This window comes from Brassica napus, chromosome A6, assembly GCF_020379485.1.
Source record: "Brassica napus cultivar Da-Ae chromosome A6, Da-Ae, whole genome shotgun sequence".
NCBI lineage: Eukaryota > Viridiplantae > Streptophyta > Magnoliopsida > Brassicales > Brassicaceae > Brassica > Brassica napus.
Window position 1 is genome coordinate 25,071,155 of NC_063439.1, and position 22,152 is coordinate 25,093,306.

At 37.7% G+C, this 22,152-nt stretch overlaps 7 protein-coding genes across 10 annotated transcripts; 6 read left to right on the top strand and 1 right to left on the bottom strand.

The window, feature by feature from the left end:
• Positions 1 to 244: 244 nt before the first annotated feature.
• Positions 245 to 2,703, top strand: LOC106352417 (serine/threonine-protein kinase CDG1-like). The gene is made up of 5 exons (XM_048735398.1): positions 245 to 776; positions 1,032 to 1,210; positions 1,303 to 1,498; positions 1,580 to 1,971; positions 2,068 to 2,703. The coding sequence occupies exons 1-5, from the start codon at positions 653 to 655 to the stop codon at positions 2,524 to 2,526; spliced, it is 1,350 nt and encodes a 449-aa protein (XP_048591355.1). The 5' UTR covers positions 245 to 652; the 3' UTR covers positions 2,527 to 2,703.
• Positions 2,704 to 3,197: 494 nt separating this feature from the next.
• Positions 3,198 to 5,971, top strand: LOC106349305 (probable protein S-acyltransferase 7). The gene is made up of 5 exons (XM_013789246.3): positions 3,198 to 3,512; positions 4,138 to 4,320; positions 4,408 to 4,704; positions 4,779 to 5,012; positions 5,086 to 5,971. The coding sequence occupies exons 1-5, from the start codon at positions 3,429 to 3,431 to the stop codon at positions 5,605 to 5,607; spliced, it is 1,320 nt and encodes a 439-aa protein (XP_013644700.2). The 5' UTR covers positions 3,198 to 3,428; the 3' UTR covers positions 5,608 to 5,971.
• Positions 5,932 to 7,780, bottom strand: LOC106349306 (F-box/FBD/LRR-repeat protein At3g26920-like). The gene is made up of 4 exons (XM_013789247.3): positions 7,623 to 7,780; positions 6,664 to 7,522; positions 6,537 to 6,587; positions 5,932 to 6,434 (listed from the first exon to the last, which is right to left on the bottom strand). Exons 1-4 carry the CDS (start codon positions 7,637 to 7,639, stop codon positions 6,168 to 6,170), a joined length of 1,194 nt encoding a protein of 397 aa, XP_013644701.2. The 5' UTR covers positions 7,640 to 7,780; the 3' UTR covers positions 5,932 to 6,167.
• A 330-nt stretch (positions 7,781 to 8,110) lies between these two features.
• LOC106349307 (uncharacterized protein At2g33490) lies at positions 8,111 to 11,402 on the top strand. Of its 2 annotated transcripts, none has more exons than XM_013789249.3 (10): positions 8,111 to 8,499; positions 8,718 to 8,790; positions 8,871 to 8,942; positions 9,021 to 9,082; positions 9,174 to 9,242; positions 9,334 to 9,362; positions 9,454 to 9,655; positions 9,734 to 9,958; positions 10,032 to 10,914; positions 11,040 to 11,402. In XM_013789249.3, exons 1-10 carry the CDS (start codon positions 8,383 to 8,385, stop codon positions 11,045 to 11,047), a joined length of 1,740 nt encoding a protein of 579 aa, XP_013644703.2. In that variant the 5' UTR covers positions 8,111 to 8,382; the 3' UTR covers positions 11,048 to 11,402. The 2 variants fall into 2 exon arrangements, with proteins under 2 accessions (XP_013644703.2, XP_013644702.2); XM_013789248.3 differs by having other exon boundaries at positions 11,059 to 11,402.
• A 1,181-nt stretch (positions 11,403 to 12,583) lies between these two features.
• Positions 12,584 to 14,885, top strand: LOC125575955 (probable inactive shikimate kinase like 1, chloroplastic). 2 transcript variants are annotated; one of them, XM_048735400.1, is made up of 11 exons: positions 12,584 to 12,869; positions 12,976 to 13,016; positions 13,109 to 13,163; positions 13,250 to 13,322; positions 13,638 to 13,725; positions 13,878 to 13,960; positions 14,091 to 14,187; positions 14,272 to 14,350; positions 14,436 to 14,500; positions 14,594 to 14,662; positions 14,769 to 14,885. In XM_048735400.1, exons 1-10 carry the CDS (start codon positions 12,683 to 12,685, stop codon positions 14,660 to 14,662), a joined length of 837 nt encoding a protein of 278 aa, XP_048591357.1. In that variant the 5' UTR covers positions 12,584 to 12,682; the 3' UTR covers positions 14,769 to 14,885. The 2 variants fall into 2 exon arrangements, with proteins under 2 accessions (XP_048591357.1, XP_048591356.1); XM_048735399.1 differs by having other exon boundaries at positions 14,791 to 14,885.
• A 299-nt stretch (positions 14,886 to 15,184) lies between these two features.
• On the top strand, positions 15,185 to 19,005 carry LOC106349310. 2 transcript variants are annotated; one of them, XM_013789252.3, is made up of 6 exons: positions 15,185 to 15,432; positions 16,062 to 17,519; positions 17,617 to 17,871; positions 17,976 to 18,056; positions 18,341 to 18,727; positions 18,820 to 19,005. In XM_013789252.3, the coding sequence occupies exons 2-6, from the start codon at positions 16,404 to 16,406 to the stop codon at positions 18,874 to 18,876; spliced, it is 1,896 nt and encodes a 631-aa protein (XP_013644706.2). In that variant the 5' UTR covers positions 15,185 to 15,432; positions 16,062 to 16,403; the 3' UTR covers positions 18,877 to 19,005. The 2 variants fall into 2 exon arrangements, with proteins under 2 accessions (XP_013644706.2, XP_013644707.2); XM_013789253.3 differs by having other exon boundaries at positions 15,224 to 15,432; positions 17,620 to 17,871.
• Positions 19,006 to 19,241: 236 nt separating this feature from the next.
• LOC106350891 (S-protein homolog 17-like) lies at positions 19,242 to 22,056 on the top strand. Its single transcript, XM_048735401.1, has one exon. The coding sequence runs from the start codon at positions 21,531 to 21,533 to the stop codon at positions 21,933 to 21,935; it is 405 nt and encodes a 134-aa protein (XP_048591358.1). The 5' UTR covers positions 19,242 to 21,530; the 3' UTR covers positions 21,936 to 22,056.
• Positions 22,057 to 22,152: the final 96 nt, after the last annotated feature.

The following is a 22,152-nucleotide window of genomic DNA, read 5'->3' on the forward strand; positions in this document are numbered from 1 at the left end:
TAAATCATATAAAAGTTGACATCTCTCAATGTAATTTTCTCCACAGATTTATTCCCAACTTGGATCACATTTTAGATTTATAATCATATGTGCGTGTGAACACGGTTGATAATAACGCGAAAGAGTTTTTATACATTTAAAAAAAAAAAAACAAATGAATCATTCAAGATGATGATAAACTTCCAAATGACAATTAATACAGTAGGATACTACTACAACCCACAAAAAAAGTAATAAATAGTACAATATATATTACCATAAAAGAAACGATTTAATTTTGTTATTGTTGAGTAGAAGCAAATGGTGTAACGTACCATAATTTGAAGGCACACCCATGCTCCTCTTCCTTCCTCTCTAATCTCTATGTAGTATAGATTACGTGTCTTTCATTCCCCAAACAACAAAAACCCTTCCAAACCTATTCGAATTCCCATTTTCATATATCTTCTCCTCTAAATTCACCACAAAACCTCCCCTTCTTATCCTAAATCCTCCTCCTTATCAACACCCACATTCTCTTTAAAGTTATCGCCTTTTCGTGTTTTTTTTTTCATTGTTTTTGACTCCGTTGATCTCTCTGATTGTGTGTTGTTTGATCGGCGTTTCGTGAGTGTGTCACCTTATAGGAAAAGATTCGAATTTTTTGGAGACAATGACGTGTTGCTCGTGTTTTGGTCCGAGGAGAAGACACGACGTGACGAAGAATCCAAAGCTCATCAAAGGCTTTTCCGATCACAATTCCAGACCTGACCAACCTTCTTCTTCTTCTTCTTCTGGTCTCATCTCACTTTTCCTTTTTTTTTTTCATTCATTCATGCATTGTATTCATCGGAATCTAGTTGAATCGAATCATAAAGTCTCTTCCTTTTTCTTCTGAATGGATCATAGAGTCTGTTTCACATATAAAGGTTTATGCTTTATAGATCAAAGTCTCTCTCTCTTTGTTATACTTGATGATGATGACAGTGTAACATGTTGCATATGTGACACAGACTCTTAATGTGTGTTTTGTCTGTTTGCTTCTTCTGTAGCTAATCAAGCAAGAGCTTCACAGGATTCTGAAACACAGCAAGATTCTAGCAAGCGAACTGAATGTTTCACTTACCGAGAACTCGCCACCGCTACTAACAACTTCAGGCTCGAATCTATGATCGGACGTGGCGGTTTCGGTTCTGTTTACAAAGGAATGTTAGAAACTACTCCTGGACAGGTAGGTTACTCTCAAATCATCCACCACAATTGTGATTTAATAAAAAAAAACTTTTTTAATGTCTGATTTGTTTTCTATTTGGTCTTAAAAAGTTGAAGAATGTGGCTGTTAAGATGCTTGATACAAGTGGTCATCAAGGAGACAAAGAGTTTCTCGTGGAAGTACTAATGCTCTCCCTCCTGCGCCACGAACACCTCGTGACTTTGTTCGGTTACTGCGCTGAAGGAGACCAAAGACTCCTCGTCTATGAGTACATGCCTTTTGGATCCGTAGAAGATCATATCCACGGTAAAGAGAAGAACTATACTTTATTCGTTTATAATAAATAAATCTTGAATACTGTTATATTCTTCTTATGGTGATCATCAGGTTACGGATCTGAAGAAGAGGTTTTAGATTTGAGCACAAGGATGCAGATAGCGTTAGGATCAGCCAAAGGGTTAGCGTATCTTCACAACGTAGCTCAACCTCCTGTGATCTACAGAGACTTGAAAACCGCAAACATATTGCTAGACCATGGCTATAAAGCTAAGCTCTCTGATTTTGGGCTTGCTAAGTTTGGTCCGAGCGGTGACATGTCTCATGTCTCCACTAGAGTGATGGGAACTCACGGGTATTGCGCACCGGAGTACGCCAGCACGGGGAAGCTGACGACGAAATCTGATATCTATAGCTTTGGAGTAGTGATGCTGGAGCTTATCACTGGACGCAAACCTATTGGGGACGCATGCATGGGTGCAAAACGTTTGCTTGTGAACTGGGTAATGAATGCTTCTGATTTGTACAGCAAAAAAAAAAAAAAACATAAAGAGATTGTTTGTTTTTTTATGATGATTGTTTTTTTTTTTTGATGACAGGCGTTGCCGTTGTTTAGGGACCAAGAGATAAGAAAGATTGCAGATCCGATGTTGTCAATACAAGGCCATCATTGCATGGAAGAAGCTGTGGAGAGAGCACTTGTGTTGGCGTATATGTGTTTGAGAGAAGATGCAAACGCTAGGCCAACGGTCAAGGAAGTGGTGGAGGCTTTAGATAACATAGTTAGGTTCATAGAGCGGAAGAAGAAGAAGAAAGAGAGAAATATTGGATATGGAAGAAGAGTGGAGTTGGAGAAGAAAGGTGCAGTGGCGGTGAGCTCACCGAAGGAGACGACGAGGATGTTGAGTGTAAATGAAATAGAAGTAGAAGTAGAAGTAGAAGAAGAAGAAGAAGATTTGGAGAGGGAAAGAGCTGTTGCTGATGCTAAGAACTGGGCTGAGACTATGAGAGCGTTGAGGAGACAGAGTAATGAGCCACCAAAGCAGACAACTCCTTAGTCCTCTGTTTATGTTAGGAACTGGTCATAGTGATTATACAAATGGTGAACAAAAGAGATTATTAATACAGAGAAATCTCACATTTTGCATTTGGTTGAAATGTGGAGAGATCATATAAACTTTTAATGTGTTTTGGTGGAGTTTTTAGTTAAAAATATATGAAATTATTTAAAATCCAAAATATTTTTCTAATTCATCTAAAAACTTTTTGAAAATCAAATTATTTCAAATCTTTGAAAATACAATACTGAATATGGCACCATTAGTCTTTTAGTTTGTGTTTTATTACAAAACTGATTAAATCATAAAATCTTATAATAATGGGAGATAATGTTAGGTCCAGTTGTGTAATAATTGAAGATTTCAAGGGCTCAAAACGAAACAAATATTGTAAATATGTGTTGTAGAGAAGGTGAGTCCATCATTCATAAATCCATCTGCCTACGAGATGGCATAGCTGCATAACTGGCATATACTGGCTGTCATCATTTTTTTACTTTCCACCTTTTTCTCTCGAGATTTAAAAGATAAAAACATTTTTATTCTTTTAACTTTCATAATGACTATATCGAACAAAAGGTGTTCTTTGTACAAACCAATGGTACAGTGACACGTCAGATAATATTTAGGCTGTCAAAATAAAGAAAGACAGACAAAAGCGACGGTGACAGTATCTAACAGTCGCACAGTTACGCACCATTAGAATTAGTGGAAGAAGAAGAAGAAAAAAAAAACCCTTCTATTTTCGCTGGCTTACTATTGCCCTTGTCGTCTTACTTCGCCGGCATCTGAAAATTCCATTCGCCGGAGACTATCATTGTACTCTTCTACTTCTTGTTCATTTTACTTTGTGGAGAAAAACGGTGCTGAAGCTCAGAGCTCTTGAATTGAGGGTAGAGGAGATGTATGTTGTGCCTCCGCCTGAACGATCCGGTTCGGGATCCGACCGTGATTTAAGGGTTTACCAAACTTGGAAAGGCAGCAATGTTAGTTCCTTTTTTTCTAAATTGTCTCTCATCTTTATGGTTTCTGCTTGTTCTTGAGCTGCTGCTACTCTGCTTAATAATCACTCTTCCCTGTGGGTTATTAGCTCTGTCGTAATTTCAACCAAATTCAAAAATTGGAACTTTGTTTATTGTAATGATCCTAGGTTTTTGATGTTATTTTCAATTGGTATAAGCTTCGCTTTAGAATTGGTGATTACCCTTTCGATGGTTTTGATCTAAACAAGTCACTTTTGACTTTTATCTAATATGATTACCAATATAGCTCAATGATTAAGCTAAACAGGTTTGGAACTTGAGATTATGTAGCTTATGCCTATTTATAGTGATTTAAAAAAAAAAACTGAATACCCTTCCCTCTTGCTTCACAACGCTGGCTAAAGACTCTCAGTAATTGTTAAATGTCATTTTCAATATTGTTAGTGATACCATAAACTCAGACCTGCATAAACTTGTTATCCCTGGCTTCTTCTGTTGTAGATATTAGACACTACTTCTAGTGGTTCATCACTCACTGCTGGCATGTTTTTCAAGTTGATTCTTGTTTCTGGGACATGCTTTATTACTTTCTCTAACTTTAATTGTTTTTTTTCTCCTGTTTTTTCAGATATTCTTTCTTCAGGGAAGGTTTGTATTCGGGCCAGACGTAAGATCATTGGCCCTGACAATATGTCTCATCGCTGTTCCCGTTACAATTTTCTGCATATTTGTCGCGAGGAAGCTAATGGATGACTTCTCTGATAGCTGGGGAGTATCTATATTAGCTGTTGCCGTTGTCTTCACCATTTATGTAAGCATTAGTATTTTTTAACACTTTGTATTGCATCATATGTTTTAATGACCGAGGCAATGGTCTCATTTCGTTTTGTGTCCACAGGATTTAATTCTTCTACTGGTTACATCCGGAAAAGATCCAGGAATCATCCCGAGAAATGCTCATCCTCCAGAGCCTGAAGCTTTTGAAGGCAACATGGATGCAGGAGCTGGCCAGACTCCTCAGTTGCGGCTGCCTCGCATTAAGGAAGTAGAGGTTAATGGAATCACATTTAAGGTCAAGTACTGTGACACTTGCATGCTCTATAGACCTCCTCGCTGTTCCCATTGCTCCATTTGTAACAACTGCGTTGAAAAGTTTGACCATCACTGCCCTTGGGTTGGCCAGTGTATTGGTCTGGTAAGTCACAGTCCAACTATTCTCATAAGCCATACTTAGAGATAATCATCTCATATTTCTCATGGTTGTTGTAGAGGAACTACCGATTCTTCTTCATGTTTGTCTTCTCCACGACACTTCTCTGTATATATGTGCATGCCTTCTGCTGGGTCTATATAAGGAAGATCACTGAATCAGAGCATACAACTATTTGGAAGGCAATGCTCAAAACTCCTGCCTCCATTGTATTGATAATCTACACATTCATATCGATGTGGTTTGTTGGTGGCTTAACAGCTTTCCATCTATATCTCATCAGCACAAACCAGGTAACATTGCTACATCATCATCCTTTTTATAAATCATGAGTAACCGTTGATTATTTTCCTTTATCCTTTGCAGACTACATATGAGAATTTCAGATACAGATATGATAGACGAAGCAACCCACACAACAAGGGAGTGGTTAACAACTTCAAAGAAACGTTTTGCTCAGCAATCCCTCCTTCAAAGAATGACTTTAGAGCCTTGGTCCATCGTGAACCTCCGTTGCCTCCTAGATCTGTTGCAGGTGGGTTTATGAGTCCGAACATGGGTAAAGCCAACGATGATATTGAGATGGGAAGGAAAGCTGTTTGGGCAGACATGGGTCCTGCAATGTCAGAGCATGGTAACAATGAACGGTTGCATGTTAAGGATGGTGAGTTAGGCGAGCTATCTCCTGACGTTAGGACAACAGTTGATGAACAGAGGGATAGGCCTGGTGTGCATCCAAGGCGCTCAAGCTGGGGAAGGAAAAGCGGGAGCTGGGATATGTCGCCAGAAGTTATGGCCTTGGCAGGACGAGTAGGAGGAGAACAACACCAGAACCGTGGAGGAAGCAGCAGTGGAAGTGGTTTAGTGACTGAGAACCGGCATACATAGTCAGATACACGGTTTAGCAAGGAAGGAAGACAGAACAGACTCCCCAAGTTGGGTATGGTGAATACAGGGTTAGTGGGAATCTGAATGGTGTTTTTTTCTTTTGGATTATTCAGCTTAAAATCAGTTTATTCAAAGCTTATGGAGGAAAAGAAGCTCCTAATGTGGAAAGTGTTTGTGTTGGCTTTGTTGTGGTAAGCAAAAAAGGTTGGATTGGTGTGTTGTTTTACTTGTTTGTATGAGTGAGCTTCTTCTGTATTTTTTAGACTCTTTTTTTTTTCTTAGCTATGTTCACTTCAAACATTTAACCAGAGATGTGTTTTGAACTAAAAACAAAAATAAATAGAGAAAAAGGGTTTCTCTGTTATCATGAAGCCGACACTGAAGTATCAAAGTTTTTTACCATACATACCTATTATATCAGCCATACTATAAGTGAACATCCTTACACACACAGTACAACATCTAAAACGGTTAAACATAGCGACAAGCCGCCAACAATACAAACTCCTTATAAGCCGAGTAATGTAGTAAGCTTGTAGGACTCCCATGTGATAATCAGTTTATTTGAAAACAAGCTGGCATGAGTTGGAAGCCCTGACCACACTCTCCAGTTCCTTTAACCTCTCGAGTCTCTTCTCCGGATGAATGTCTGTCCTGGAGAAAGTTGCAGTCTCCAAACAACTTGCATTTCTTAGGATGTATTGGGCCACCTCTCTCTCATCTTCTATCTCCCCTTCGTAATTTTCCCAAACAAATGTCTCCAGACGGTTCAACAAACATTCAGCAACATACTTCGGTGGACTCCAATCTCCCTTCCTAAACCAAAGCTACACCCAACAATGGGTAGATCCAAAGTGTATATCATTAAAACCTCGAAATGGATCAGTTAGAAAAATTTACAAGAGATGAAACCTGGTAATAATGCTTACAGTAATGAGCTTGAGGGCTTGCAAATTAGGAGAATTATCGAGCACGGGCATCTACACATTCATGAGGTATGATTTTAGTACACACACAATGTAATAATAACAAGAAACTCAAAAATAAAACATTTACCAGGTCCAAGGGTGAATCAATCTCCAAAGAAAGGCGTTTGAGTGAAGTGAGAGATACAAGAAATTTCTCATAGATGAAACCACACACGTCAGTAATATTTGCCTCCAACAGCTCAGGTGTATTTTCAATCAGACAAGAGTCACCTTCTGCTAACCCTCGAAGGTACAAATATTTCAAAGAAGGAACATTTATCACATAAGCCAACTCATATTCATCAATGCTAGTAATAAGTGTTAGACGCTGCAAGGATGGTACAGCAATAGTGAAAGTCTTCACATCAGAATGAGTACACGTTATAACTTCCAGATTTTCAAGACTAGAACAGCCAGATAAAAGGTTAACAACAGACCGCTCGTCCTTGACGATCACTTTGTAAAGGCGTAGAGTTGTAAGGGCCTTGAGACAAACCGGAAATGGGACGTCTACAAGGACATTAGGACCGAGTTTCAAGGTCTCTAGTGTCCCACATTTGTACAAGCTTGTAGGAAACCTATACGGCTCACCACCAGAGTAAACTTGGAGATCCAACTCACGCACATGAAGTCCAAACGCAACCCCCAGAAGTACTCCAATATCCCTAGTGGAACCCCTTCCGAAATTCATTTCGAGATGCAAACTCTGAAGAACCGGAGCCTGATGTGAAAGCAAAAACGTGCAGACGTTATCTGAGAACCTCTCTAGATCATTTGTGCGTTCGTAACAGAACCTGAGACTCGGCATCATCTTACAAAGAAACCGCCATCGTTTCGACAAAACACTAGTGGCCACGGCATCTTTTGTCGTCGGAAGTAAAGACAAGATCTGCAGAAGCAGAGCGTCCGGTAGCTCACTGATTCTGTCTCCGTTGCTCAAACTTGGACTAGGCAAAATTCAAACAACAAAAGGAATCAGGATGAGTTGGTTCGGAGCTAATATTTTTAGAAACCATAGAAGTAAGCACACATAGAAGAGAAACATACCGTCGTTTCAACTCCATTGGCAGAGAACCTTATACCGCCAACATTAGGGTTTCAAAAGCAGAGACGGAGACGGTGAGTATTATGATGATCCACTTGCTTTGTATTAAGTAAACCAGTACAAACCGGATAAAATTGAAACATTGTTTTGTATTACGAGAAACCGTGACAATCTTTGTAGGCCGGCTAGAACCGGTTTTTTGTAGTTTTAATTAACTCCAGATAAATATTTAATAGATATAAATCGTACTATTAAATACCTTGTCTGAAACAAAAGAAACAGTTAATCAAACTTGTCAAAATAAGACAAGAGGTGTTTGACCATCTCACTGGCGGTCAAACCCCAAATAATGAGAATCGCTTTCTTTCCCTGTCATCCATCTTTGACTTTTGACTCTTCTTCCCCCATTCCCCTCTTTTATCCGTTACGATCTCGCCACGTGTCGTTCTAGTTCCCTCGTATAAGTCCACAGCGAGAGATACACGCCGTTGGATCATTCTTGCTTCCGTCTCCGTCTCTCTGTTTCGATCTGTTGTTTTTTGACCAAAAACCTTTTTGTTTGTTTGTTTGTTAATCTTTCTCTCTCTCTCTGCTGCCTTCCTTGAATGTGGTTGAACACATCCGTACGATACTTGAATCTCACTCTTTCTCCGATTTTAGTCTCTGAATCGTTTTCACTTGTTTAGAGATTTCGATCCCGAGGAAGAACAACAGTCTGCTAATTCTCAGAGTTAGGGTTGATTTTTCAAGTGTGGGGTGATTATGATGAAAGCTTCGATTGGGAGGTTAAGGAAACTAACGTCTCATAAGGTCGATGCCAAGGAGAAAGGAGAGCTCGTTGCTACGGCACTTGTTGACGAACTCGCTCGAGCCGGCAAGGTAAATTTTCAAATTCCTTGTTTCGACTAAATTTAGAAACTTTTTTTTGTTTCTGGTTTAGGAGTGAAGAACAAATTTAGAAACTTTCGAATTGGTAGCTAAACCATAGTGTAGTTCCATGAACATGTTTTTAAGGAAGTATTTAGCTGATTGGTTTATTTTAATGGAAGAAACACTAGTTAAGCTCTCAGATACACTCACTTGTGATGTCTCATCAGGATATGCAAGACATGAGAGACTGCTACGATAGACTACTTGCTGCTGCTGCTGTAACGGCAAATAGTGCTTACGGTAAAACAAACATCCAATTTCGTATGTTTTTTTTTATGAACATGAAAAATGGTCTTACACTTCTTAATGCAATTTTTTAGAGTTCTCTGAGTCATTGGGAGAGATGGGTAACTGTTTGGAGCAAATTGCGCCTCATAACGACGAAGAAAGCAGTAAGCGCTTAAGATTGTCCCTATTGTACAACTTTTAATTCCCTATTCTGTATTGTGACATTGGTTTTTCTTCTGTAGGTAGAATCTTGTTTATGTTGGGTAAAGTTCAGTTTGATCTCCAGAAACTTCTTGACACATATGTAAGCTGTTCATTGCAATCACCAACTCTGTAATTTTTTTTTACTCTGGAAATCTTACATTTGGTTTTTGTTTTTTGTTTTTACTCTTCAGCGTAGTCATGTATTCAAGACGATTACGTCCCCATCAGAATCACTTCTCAGTGACCTCAGAACTGTTGAGGTACGTATACCAATGTTTGCTACTTCTTGTATTCAAGAAACGCTTTACTTGTTTCTCTTATCCTTTTCTCTTTTTTTTTTTAAATGAGCAGGATATGAAGCAACAATGCGATGAGAAGAGGTTTGTTCTTTGTTTTTTAACTAGTGAAGTTTTTATTTTGCAGTTTGATAAGCTTAGCCTTGAACAATTTCTATGCTTTTAAACTACTCAGAAATGTGTTTGAGATGGCGCTTGTGAAAGATAAAGGAAGGCCTAAAAGCAGTAAAGGAGAAAGACATATTCCTCCAGAGTCTCGACCTGCTTACAATGAGTTTCATGAAGAAGCAACAATGTGCATTTTTCGATTGAAATCTCTCAAGGAAGGACAAGCTCGTAGTCTCCTCACGCAAGCAGTCCGTCACCACACTGCTCAGGTAAATTTCAAACTCAGTTTCTTATGAAAACTTTGTCTTCTCTTTATGTGTTCTTGACCTTTTTTATTATTCTTTTAGATGCGTCTGTTTTACACTGGAATGAAATCGCTGGATGCAGTAGAGCGTCACGTAAGAGTTTCTGCAGAGAAACAACACATTGACTGTGATCTCTCTGTTCATGCGAACGAAGTGGAAGGTAGTGACAATGATGATGATGATGATGACCAATACATTAACAAAGAAGGAGAAAATGAGCAGGGGGTAGACGCTGCTTCTATCTCTCCGACATGGGGTTCAATGAAGGTAAAGTTGAATTTGAAAATGACAAGGAACATGACGCTGCGGAATGATCTTATACTCTCTTGTTTCTCTCTAGATGGACGATACAGACCTCTCCTTTCCTCGTCCTTCTGTAACAAGAGCAGCAGTGGTAAATGCTGATCACAGAGAAGAATACCCTCACAGGATGACCAGCTATTCAGCTCCGTTGTTCCCGGAAAAGAAAACAAAGACGAATCCATCTTCCAACGCTTACGTGTTACCAACCCCAAGCGATTCACGGTACTCAAACCCGGCTTTAAACCCGAGACCAGCAAACCACAGCGTCGGAAACATATGGCATTCATCTCCGTTGGAACCGATTAAAAGCGTGAAAGACGTGGAAAGCAACATCATCTACGTCCGCCTCCCTCGCCCTTCTACAACAGACAAGCATCCTCATCAACAGCAAGCAGCTGTACGATACGCATTTTCCGGACCGATCAAACCCTCATCATCAAAACCTGTTTCCACCACAACCACAGACACGTTTCGTCCTCTGCCGACTCCTCCTGTACACCAGTCTCATTCTCCGAGAGCCTCCCCTACAGCTTCACCTCCTCCTGCTTCTTCTTCTTCCCCGAGGTATAACGAGCTTCACGAGCTTCCGAGACCACCTGGCCACTTTGCACCACCGCCAAGACGAGCCAAATCCCCTGTTTTGGTTGGTCACTCGGCGCCTCTAACTGGATGGAACCAAGAAAGAAAAAACACCGTTACTCTCGCTCCTACGTCCACCACCAACATTGTGGCATCGCGTCTTCCGGTTCCTCCATTGGTCGTTCCTCGGAGCTACTCTATACCTTCAAATAACCATAGAGCCGTTGCTCAACGAGCGGTCAGAAGAAACGAAGACGGAGTAGCATCCCCGCCATTAACACCAATGAGCCTGTCGCGGCCGCTTGAGTCCACGGGAGTTGCTCGGACCAGTCAAATCAGAGGTAAAAAAACGCACCAAAAAAATGTTTATTTTTTTCATTGTTTACGTAAAAAAATATTTAAAATACATTTGTGAACTTTATCATAAATGTATTTACTTGTTGTGGATTTATTGAAACCTCCATAGGTTATTAACTATCTTGCAGGAGTAGGAGAGCTGATAGAACGATGAAGCTACGGCGTCGCGTTTGACGAAAACGAGAATCAGAGATCAGCATAAGTGAATATACTACTAGTCAGTATATGTATAATTCTTTAGTTGGTTAATTTCGTATTCTCTAATTTTTTTGCCCTCACTTTTCCATTGTAAATCTGAGGCCTCTGTTCATTTTTAATCCCTTTAATATTTCTTTCTATATTACTGAGGTTTCCGAGAGTTTAATTTTCCCTAAAAAGAGAAAATTGTTTTTTTAGAGCAAAAAAATGATAGTTATATCTTTGTATACTAATATCTATTTTGTGCCAGTTCTATCTATAATTGTTTTTAATATTTTTAAAAATAAATTTAATAAATAGTTTTACAAACAAATTTTTTTTGAAAAAATAATAACTATTGATAAAATACCTATATGAACTTAGTGGTATTTTTTTTTTCAGTTCTAAACCCTAGATGGCTTAGTACGCTACCAGAGTTTGATAGCTTATTGGGGGCACGAAATATAAGGGCATCCCTCTCACCTCTTCATTCAGAGATGGAGACATTAATTTGGGCAATTGAATGTATGCGAAATTTAAGGCAGTTTTAGGTTACGTTTGCAACAGATTGTTCTCAATTGGTGAAAATGGTTTCGGAACCAGATGAATTGCCAGCATTTGAAAGCTAGCTGGGAGATATCAAGCTTCTGCGACAAAATTTTGTCAGCTCAGAAATCGTTCATGTTCCTAGGACGGAAAACAAAAGGGCGGATAGCTTGGCACGTAGTGTTTGGCAACAATCGTCTTTCGTCGTGCACATGGATACAGATTTACCACCTTGGTTTACAGAGTCTACATGAGTCTGTAAATGTTTGCTGTCAAAAACAAAAAAAAAATGTTTAAATCATAAATTTCAGATTATGTTTTAAATAAAGTAGAAATGACATTCGACGAAGTAGCAAACGAAATCCACTTTTTTCATTGAATCTACAATGTTTAGAATATGTGATCTACGTAAATAAAAGTATTCTAAAAATATTTAGAATACACATTTCACGCTTAACCTACCGATCAAAAATCTTTAGAAATCAAAATCTACACATTAGTATAAATCTAAAACACGTAGAAACCAACTTCTATAGATATACTGTAAATCTTAAACATGTAGAAATCATAATCTACACATTACTATAATTTTAAAAACCTGTAAAAACCGATTTCTACAGATTAGTTGTATTCTACGGATAAGAAATCAGTTCATAAAAATATGGAAACAAAATATTTGGGAATATTCACTTTCATATTTAAAAAAAGAAACCGATTTAAAAAAAATGATTTCATTATTTATTATATTTAAAAATTACAATTGTAAAGACATTATTGCTATTTTGAAAATAATTAATCTAATGGAACATAAAGTATATGAGATTAGTCTAAAAGAACATAGTTATCATTTTTTGCTCTAAAAAACAATTTTCCCTAAAAAGAAACACAAGCGTAAGCATACATTTATAATTATTTTAATTTAAAATCCGGAAAAAATGGTAGAAGAAAATTATCACGTTGAGCTGATTCGATAGACATACGTGGCGGATATCTAGAGAGAGGAGAAGAACATAGTTTCGTTGTTCGTCAATGGAGATCTCTGCTGCGTCTGTTTCTCTAACTTTTTCTGGACTCGTTCCTCGTCTTCATCCTCCCTTGTTCTATCCTCAAGCTCGAAGTGCACCTTTGCTGTCTTCTTCTTCCTCTGTTAAACTCATTTCTTCTCACAGACGTATAGCTCCGTCTCCGTGTCTCGCCGATCAGTCTGCTTCCACCGGTTAGTTTTTTCGAGCTCTGAATTTGGAATTTTAGAGATGCGAACACTTGTTTCAAAGTGTTCGACGATATGTCTGATGCTGAACTAGTTGTGTTTTGTTGGGTAGGGGTTAATGTTGTTGATTCGGATCCCATTGATGCTGTTAAGGTGAGAGTTTTATCACAGAACCTACTTTTTTACTGATGTAATCAGCTTTGCTTCCTCTTACTCTCTTAACCTGTTTCTGTTTTAAAACTCAGAGGAAAGCTATGGACATATCCCCTCAACTCAAAGGAGCTTCAATATTTCTGGTTGGTAAGGCCGCTCCCTGTTTTTTAAAAACTAATTGCTGACTTCGCAGGGATGAACACTGATGTGTGAGCTTTAACAATCTGGTGTAGGGGTTAATAACCACATTAAAACCAACTTGGGGAAGCTTTTGGCTGAGTCATTGCGATATTACTACTTTGATAGGTATGCCACTCGTAACTTCGATAGAACTTTAGTCTGCTTTCATTATTTTTTGGAACCTATAAAGCTCTTGGGAATATCTGACATTCTTGTGACTTATATTTGTTTCAAATCCAATTACGTATGAGGTGTTTGTGAAATCCAGTGTCTTAGCTTATCCGAGGGCTAGTGTTAAGGTTTAAGCTTTCTTTGTTTGTCCTTTACCTCCATAACAGAGGGTTGCCACTTTAATTCTGCTTGTCCTTTTTATAAGCTCACATTATATAGTCTTAAGTACTTTCGCACTATCCCTAACTTCATTTTACTCTTATTGTGTAGTGATAATTTGATTGCAGAGGCGGCTGGTGGAAATACATCCGTTCAAGCTTTAAAGGAGGCTGATGAGAAGGCTTTTAAGGAATCAGAGGTAAATTCAATCATTTGATCAAATGCATCCTTGATCCAGTTTCCGAAAGAGGATTGATCTTACTTATCCACTTACAAAATACATACTCAACATCAAACTAAATGCTACATAATGGTGTGTTATTAATGATGATTCTAATGGTGATTTTACAGACTGAAGTGCTGAAGCAGCTATCATCTATGGGTCGGCTTGTAGTTTGCGCTGGAGATGGTGCAGTCCAGAGCTTGACAAATCTGTATGTTTTATATATATAACCCGCAGTTGTTTCTCTCCCATTTCGAGCTTTTAGAAAACATACACACTCTGCCTAGACTTTTAAACTTCTCTTCTGTCTGCTTCTCGTTTGACCGTAAGTATTTGAACAGTGCGCTTCTAAGACACGGGATCTCCATATGGATCGATGTTCCTCTGGAAATCGCAGCTAAAGGAGATGCCCCCTTCAGCTCAGAACCGTCCCCTGAGGTCTTTCTTCTCTCTTTCTCTCTGACCTGCTCAAAGTTTCTGTCGGTGTTATTACAAAGAAGCTGTGTTTCATGATGGAAGCAGTTGTATGACGCATTGAAAGCGAGTTACGAAAAATCAAGAAAGGGTTACGATACAGCAGATGCAGTTATTTCCCTTGAAAGTAAGGATTTTATTCACAAGTCAATAAATATAACCTTGACCGTTTCATTTTTATGAGTGATGCTACTTTTTGTTCTTTGAACCAGGAATAGCTACAAAGCTGGGGTGCGAAGACTTGGACACATTAACTTCTGAAGAGCTTGCTTTGGAGGCAAGTCTTGAACTTTATAATTATTACTTTTAATCATTTTGACATATGGTTACCATTGTGAAATGTTCTCTGAAAGAATGTGTTGTTCTTCAGGTCCTAAAAGAAATAGAGAAGTTGACGAGAGTAAAGAAAATGATGGAAGAAGCTTCTCGGCCTTTCTAGGTTCATATTTACTATCATGTTGTATATCATGAACATATTATTTTTCATCATTATCATGGTTCATGGACATATATATTAGGCATTTTTTGCGTAAAAATGTTGGTAGTGTTTCGGCGTTTATGCTATAGATGCTGCAAGCATTGGATGGAGGAGAAACATCTGACGTCTCTATCACGTGAGATCACGTGTTGGACTTTATTCTATTGATTGATGAGTTGATCAACTAGTAAGTGGGCCTAATATCTGTGGCCCACTAAGGGATAAGAGCGTGAAACAGAGAAAGTGCAAAAACAAAAGCTCATCTCAGTTCCCAACAGCTTTCTCGTCTCGTCGTCGTCCTTTTTATAAAAAAAAAAACATATTTTTGTGTCTGTTCGTTGGAGGCGCAATATTTGCTGTCGGTAAAACAATAAAAACGGTAATAATGGTAAAAACACAAAAGTAGTAGAAGAAATGCGTATTTTTCATGCCAAAGAAAAAAGGATGTATAATGTGTAATCAAATCGTATCTCGAGAAATACAAAACGTAATGAGAAATGTAATGGCAGACTGAGTTAATTGGGATTTGTTTATAAACAGACGCAAAGATAAGGGGGAAAGGAACAAACCTCTCTCTCTCTCACCCTTTCCTTCAGATTCTTCCTCGTCTTTAAAACTTTTTTCTATCTCTTCTGGATTCATCTTGTTCGTTTCTGTTCCCAGTTTGGTTCTGATTAATCGATCCATGTGAATGATTCCATCTGAAACGTTCTCTTGAACATATTCTATTGGTGCGTTGTTAATTTCTCGGTGTTTGTTTTCGATGATTTTGATGATGATGATGATGAGCTGGTTTTGTTTTCTGGAGATTTGTCTTATATGAGAAGCTTTTGAAGTTTTTATTGATCAGATTGATTTGATTTAAGTTTTTGTTTTTGTTTTTCACGCCGTGGTTCATGGTGTTACGTTCGTGATCATCATATGTTGTTTGATCACTTTTGTTTTCTTGGAATAATTTATTGTTGTTATGTTTCATCATTTGTATATTTTTGCTCAATACTTATTATATACGTGTCTTGTAGTAATGATGTCTGCTTGAAAATTTCACACTGAGAAATTGTGAGGATGATTTGGTTTAGCTCAAGTTATTATGTTCTTTTTATTTCTGAATGGCAGCTATTGTTTGATCTCTTCGTCTTTCTTAAAACTTTAAAACATTAGTTAAAAAAATTACTTTGGCTATTATGGTGAATGTGTCCGGGTCTTGATTTTTTTTTTTATCGTTTACTTTCTTAAAAAACTGGAATCAATTGCTATAATTATGCTTTAAGCTTTAAGAGTCTGTCTGACCAACTTTGGCTTTGTCCTTTATTGTTTTTGATATGTAACTGATTATGTATCTCTGTCTAATTCGTTTCAGGAAAGTGTAACTGCAATGAACTCTGTATCATTCACCCTCAAATTCCATACAGCTCCAGGACGCTCTGACATAAACCACTGTCGAATAAATTTCAAGTGTTTAGTTTCTTGTATGCGGGTTGCAATGCACGACTTGTGGATGCCTGTCACTGATACATAGTTCTAGTTTTGAATTTGTTTCACTAGAGATAGAGGTAGTATTGTTATTGCAAGGGTTTGGTAGAGGAGATTTTCCAGATTAAGTAGGGATTTGGAAACTGTCACTTCACAAGTTCCAACAAGGTATCCACCACCCTTAGGGGACCACAACTTTTTATTTGATAAAGTCCTTTGAGCATTGGCTATGGGTCTACCACAGACTGCTTCAAGTGACCAATCCCATGAAGCTTCGTCTGCTCCAAGCTCCAGCCTTTCGCAAAGTCTTCCTTTGTATGCCACTTCCCATGATTCAGATGGCCTTAACAGAGGAAACGAAGAAGGCATTTGCTCTTCCATTGGAGAATTTGATAGGAAAACATCATTGGAGCCTCTGGAGTTCACTGATGATCATCATAGATTCCATGTTACCTCATCTAGTAGTGGTCATGGATCCACTAGCTATGCTGCGGATAAGGTTAGTTCGAGTCTAACTGGAGCTAGAAGGATAGTTGGTTTTGCATCAAGCGAAACCAGCTCACTGGAAAAGGAAGCTGTTGATCACTCTCTATCATCCACTGTTGGAGTAACAGGAGCAGATATTGGTGGAGCTTTGGTCAGGAAACGAGTACTCTCCCCTCTTAATACTCTCTTCCCTGTAAAATTCAGAGGTGACCTGCTTGATATCAGCAGTATCAACCACCAAAAAATTACTTATTCTGGTCTCTCTAGTGGACTCTCCGGTTCTGTCGCACAAGATCACACAAAGGTTAACCTCGCTGGAAGGTTGCATCTCTCCACCACTCCTACGGCCACATCTACTCACTGGGAATGGAAGAACGCCTCGAACAGTAGCAGACTCTCCTCCATGGTCTTCACTGACGGTCCATTGCTTGACTCTGCAGACCTCCACCGACCCACAAAAGGTGAGGTTTGCTTATATTCACCAGTATATGAAACCTCTGGTACATCCAATAGGACCTCACCTTGTGATAAGGATATATCCGCCTCTCCACCGCTCTCTCTCTCACCGCTTGGTCCCAAGTTTTCTGAGAGAATCAAAGCTGGCCAAAACGGGAAGATAGTGGAAGAGTTGAGGAATATCAGTGAAGAAGCAGAACTAAGAATTGACCGTAGATTGTTTGATGATGCGTATGCTCTAAGGAGAGCATTTTCAATGGAGAGAGGTGTTGAACCAACTCCTTCATCTCCATGCAGAAGGTTCACTAGAAGCTTGAGTGGACGTCCCATTCAGAGGTCATTGGTTGGTTCTTTCGAGGAGTCATTATTGACAGGAAGATTGTCATGCGGGACTACAAATCAGGTTTTCCATCTTCGACTCTGATGCTTTGATGACGTGTCGTGCTTACACATATGAGTAAAAAGGTAACTCATGACTTGTGCTGTTTCTTTCTGTGCAGAAGATTGACGGTTTTCTTGCGGTTCTTAGTATAGCTGGGGGAGACATATCTCCGAAATCACAGAAGCTTCCGTTCTCAGTAACCAGTGTAGGTGATGATTGCGTCTTACTGTATTATGCCTCCATAGATCTTGGTGGAGGATCTAAATCGAACAAGTTCTGGAGCCAGAAGTTGAAAACAAGTCCAGTCAGCTTTGATGCTCAGAGCTCCTCCAAGAGCCAACTGCGGATCCCCATGAAGGGTCGGATTCAACTGGTATTGATACTATTTCATATAAATGTTGTGGTTAAAAAGTCATCTGAGTGGTGGTGGTTGAAAGGTTCAAAATACTCATATGGTATGAATTGCTCTTTGTGCAGGTTCTTAGTAATCCTGAGAAAACACCTCTTCACACGTTCCTCTGTAACTATGACTTAACTGATATGCCGGCCGGAACAAAGGTAATACTGAACATACAAGAAAGCAAACACTGTTCTTTTTTTTTTGTGTTAAGAAAGAAAAAATATTAGGAGCTGATATATCATTACCTGCTATAGACGGAAGGGTAATAGTATAGCCTCTAGGAAAGCATAAGGTATAGATAAATAACTCACTGGTGTTTTCATTTCCACTAGTTGTCCGCCTTTTAACTTCATTGTTGCATGTTCTGTTGTATGTGAAAAAAACAAAATAAAAAGAATTTTGAACATTTTTTTTCTTTTGTTTCTGTGGGGGTATTATACAGACTTTCTTGCGCCAAAAGGTTACCCTGGGATCATCTAATCCAACCAGTGAAGCAACGCAAGAGAACACTAGTAAAGTCAAAAGCTATGTAAAAGAGAACAAAACAGAATGTGAAGGAGATGAGAAACTTGATGAGTTACACGAACGTGAGAAAAGATGTTCAAAATCTTCCAAAGAATGTAATGGTGGTTCTGGTGCTCTACGGTACGCTCTTCACCTGAGGTTTATTTGCCCATCACCCAAGAAAGCTTCAAAGAAACCTGATAATGACGACACCACGGGGGGGCAAAAGAAAAGCTTGGATTCAGATGGGAAGAGGAGATTCTATCTGTACAACGACTTGAGAGTCGTGTTTCCTCAACGCCACACAGATTCAGATGAAGGAAAGGTACCGTTTGAGATTTTACCTTCCGACTCTTGACCAACGTTTTAAGTTTTTTTTTAATCAGTTTTTTTTGGTTCGTCTTTGTGTTGTTGCAGTTGAATGTGGAGTACCATTACCCAGAAAACCCAAGATACTTCAACATCACAGACTAAGTTTTCAATGGTTGTATTTCGTTTTCTTGTTTAAGAAGAAATCAATGGGCTTATTTGTACATAACCCCATGGCTTTGACACAACGTTGTACAGATTCAGGCCTTACATTAACTATTACTTTTGTCTTTTGTTTTTCATCTAACAGATAGGATCGATCAATGTTCATGGGCCCATAGTTCCTTGACCAGTAACATTAATTATAGAAATTGTGATATGAAATCTGAAATGATATTTCATCAGCTGAAATAATAATTATTAAGTTACAATGATTGCTACCTTATATTAACATACTGCATTTTGATTCGGGTATTGAAAGTACAGATTTATTTTTGGAATTAAATAAAGGATTTATTATCGAAGTACAAATTTTTTTTTAGAATTAAAACAAAATTCTTTTTATATGAGATAGTGCATACGTATGGAGTATGGACTAAAAACTGAATAGGTATCTAAACTTTTTTTTTTTTTTTTTTTACAACGGTATCTAAACTTTTAAATTACAAATTATATACGTACATATATTAATTATATATAATATCTAAATAAGCAAATATTCTAAAATTAATATTTATAAATTGAATTACCAAAAAACAAATTATTAAAAATTATCTGAGTTATATGATATGAGAGAGTTTGTTTTTTCAAATTAGATCGCTGAAGAATTTCAATCTCGTAAACAAATCAGCTTATCAGAATTAAATTATTTTTTTGTCAACCTTTTTTTCATCAAACCCAAATGGGTTTTTTTTTAACTAAAGGCTTTCAATTTAAAACTTAAACTATTACAAGATAAGATTGGAAATCTTATAGTTTGGAAAAGCTGGAATGAAACAAGTTTCATGTAAGAGTGAATCTCAAACCAATGAAACAACAAAGGTTGAGACTAGATAAACCACTGATGGTGAAAAAGACACTAGCTAATGATAGGAGCCACGGCCTCGTCGGCCACGGTTTCCTCTCTCTCGGACTGTCTTCCACTCCATGTTTTGGTACTTGATGGGAGGCTTTGACTCTCTCCCACCTCTAGTCAAGCTGAACGAGTTTGAAGGCTCAATTTCAGCTTTATTCACTTCTTCTAACACTGTAAAACGAGAAGGACTCTCAAAGGCACAATGATTAGTTGATGTGGTTAAAGGATCAATAACAGAGGACTCTAGGACCTTGTTATTGATAATACTTGATGGAGAGGTTTCCATAATCTGTGAATAAGTGGGAGTAGACTGTGCATCTACTAATATGGAGTAAGCAGAAACTGAGTTAAGCGGAACAATGGGCTTCTCTTGTTGTGAATGAGAAGAAGGAGATAAAGTTTCAAGCACAGCGACAAGGCGTACCTCTTCTAAGACGTGGCCAGACTCTGGAGTAGGAATCAATAGGTTTTCAATAGCTTTTGGATCCTTTGGATGCATAGTCGATGATGGTGAAGCCGAAGTATCCTTTTCATGTAGAATAAGATCAATATCCACAACAGGGATCTCACTAGGAACATCTTTTGTCTGTGGCAGCACGCCTGAATCGTTAGCCGGCTTAGAAGGTAAGAGGCATCTCTTTGCTTTGTGGCCAAGTCTACCACATCTTTCACACGTAGATGGAACCCAAATGGGTTTTGTTTAAAGGTACAATGCATTAAAGAGCAAACCCAAACGTAAAATTACAAAATAAGATCAAAGGCTAGTGAAAAACACTTGTAATTAATATGTTGAGAGACTAATCACAATTAATTACAATGGAATAATCAGAAAGAAATAAAAATATCTAATCTATTAAAAGAGGAGTACAAAATTAGATTATCCCTTAGTTTTCCATTATATTTACAATGACATGCCACTGGAGTTATTAATTAACCTACCTTTTAGGATTTTTGTCTTTTCTCTTCAATTAATGTATTTCCAAATCAAATTCTAGCTAAAAATAATGGCAACAATAATTAATAAACCTAGATTTTAGTATTCTTTGTTTTTTCCTATTTAATATGTGTGTTTTAAAATAATTAATTCCATATATACATTTCGCAATTACATACATTATATGTAATTATTTTACTAATTCCACATATACATAATAAATAGTACTCTCTCTGTTTTTTATATAAGTCGTTTAGAAGAATTTTTATGTTCCAAATTATATGACGTTTTCGGTTTTCAATATAAAATTTATTAACACTTAATGTTATATGACCAATGATAATATACTTTCTATTTTATTTTTGGTTGATTTGTGTTTAGATAAATAATTTAATGATGTTTTTGTTTAGAAAATATAAAAACATTAATGATTTCTTAATCTATGTACACAATTCTAAAATGACTTATATTAAAAAACATAGGGAGTATACAACAATTTTCTTATACATAATCATAAAATTTTGAAATGTCATATTAAAAAAAATTATTGTGTTTAGAAATGTCATATTAAAAAAAAAAATAAACGGGTAAATTTTAAAATATATATTATCACTTATACAAATATATATTCATTTATGAAAAAAACTAACATCCGCGCGGGTGCGCGGGTCAAGCTCTAGTACAAAGTTAAGGGAAGAAAATATCTCGTAAAATTTCCGTGATTATGTTCCATTAGGGGATCCTTTCCTAATAAGATGTGTATATATATAACCTGAACCACAGAAGGTGTAAAACATCATATCAGTAAAAATGAACAATCTCTCAATCTTTCTATGTGTTGTCTTCTGCATGATTAGCCATATATATGGCGACATCAGGATTGCGAACGAACTCAAATTCAATAAATATCTGTGGATAAGTTGTTTCTCCGGAGACGACCGAATGGAGCCAGTGATTAAAAAACCAGGAGAACACCATCGTATTTACTTCCGCACCAACTATTGGGGGACAACGCGTTTCATGTCTACGTTGAGACAAGGACCTAACTATAGACACTCTCGGAGCTTCACAGCTTTCAAACAGGTAAGTCCCAGCGATAGGGGAGCCTTGTGGGATTGGAGAGCCAGAGAAAAAGGTATCTATTTGAAAGTGTGGGAGGACGAATTTTCTCAAGGCGAGACCAATATGCATAAGGCGTTTGATTGGATTTACTAGTTTGTAATAATTTTATCACACATATGAAAATCAAAGTTTGTAAATACTCTTCATTAATGCAAGAGAATAATCATTCTAAGGACTACCATTTAACACAAGAAGTTATATGTTGCTCCTTATATTATTTATCTATGCTACTTGTTAAAACAATTTGATGATGAAAGAGATGAATGATGGTTTTAGAGATCAAAGGTTGGAATATGAATATTTGAAGAGA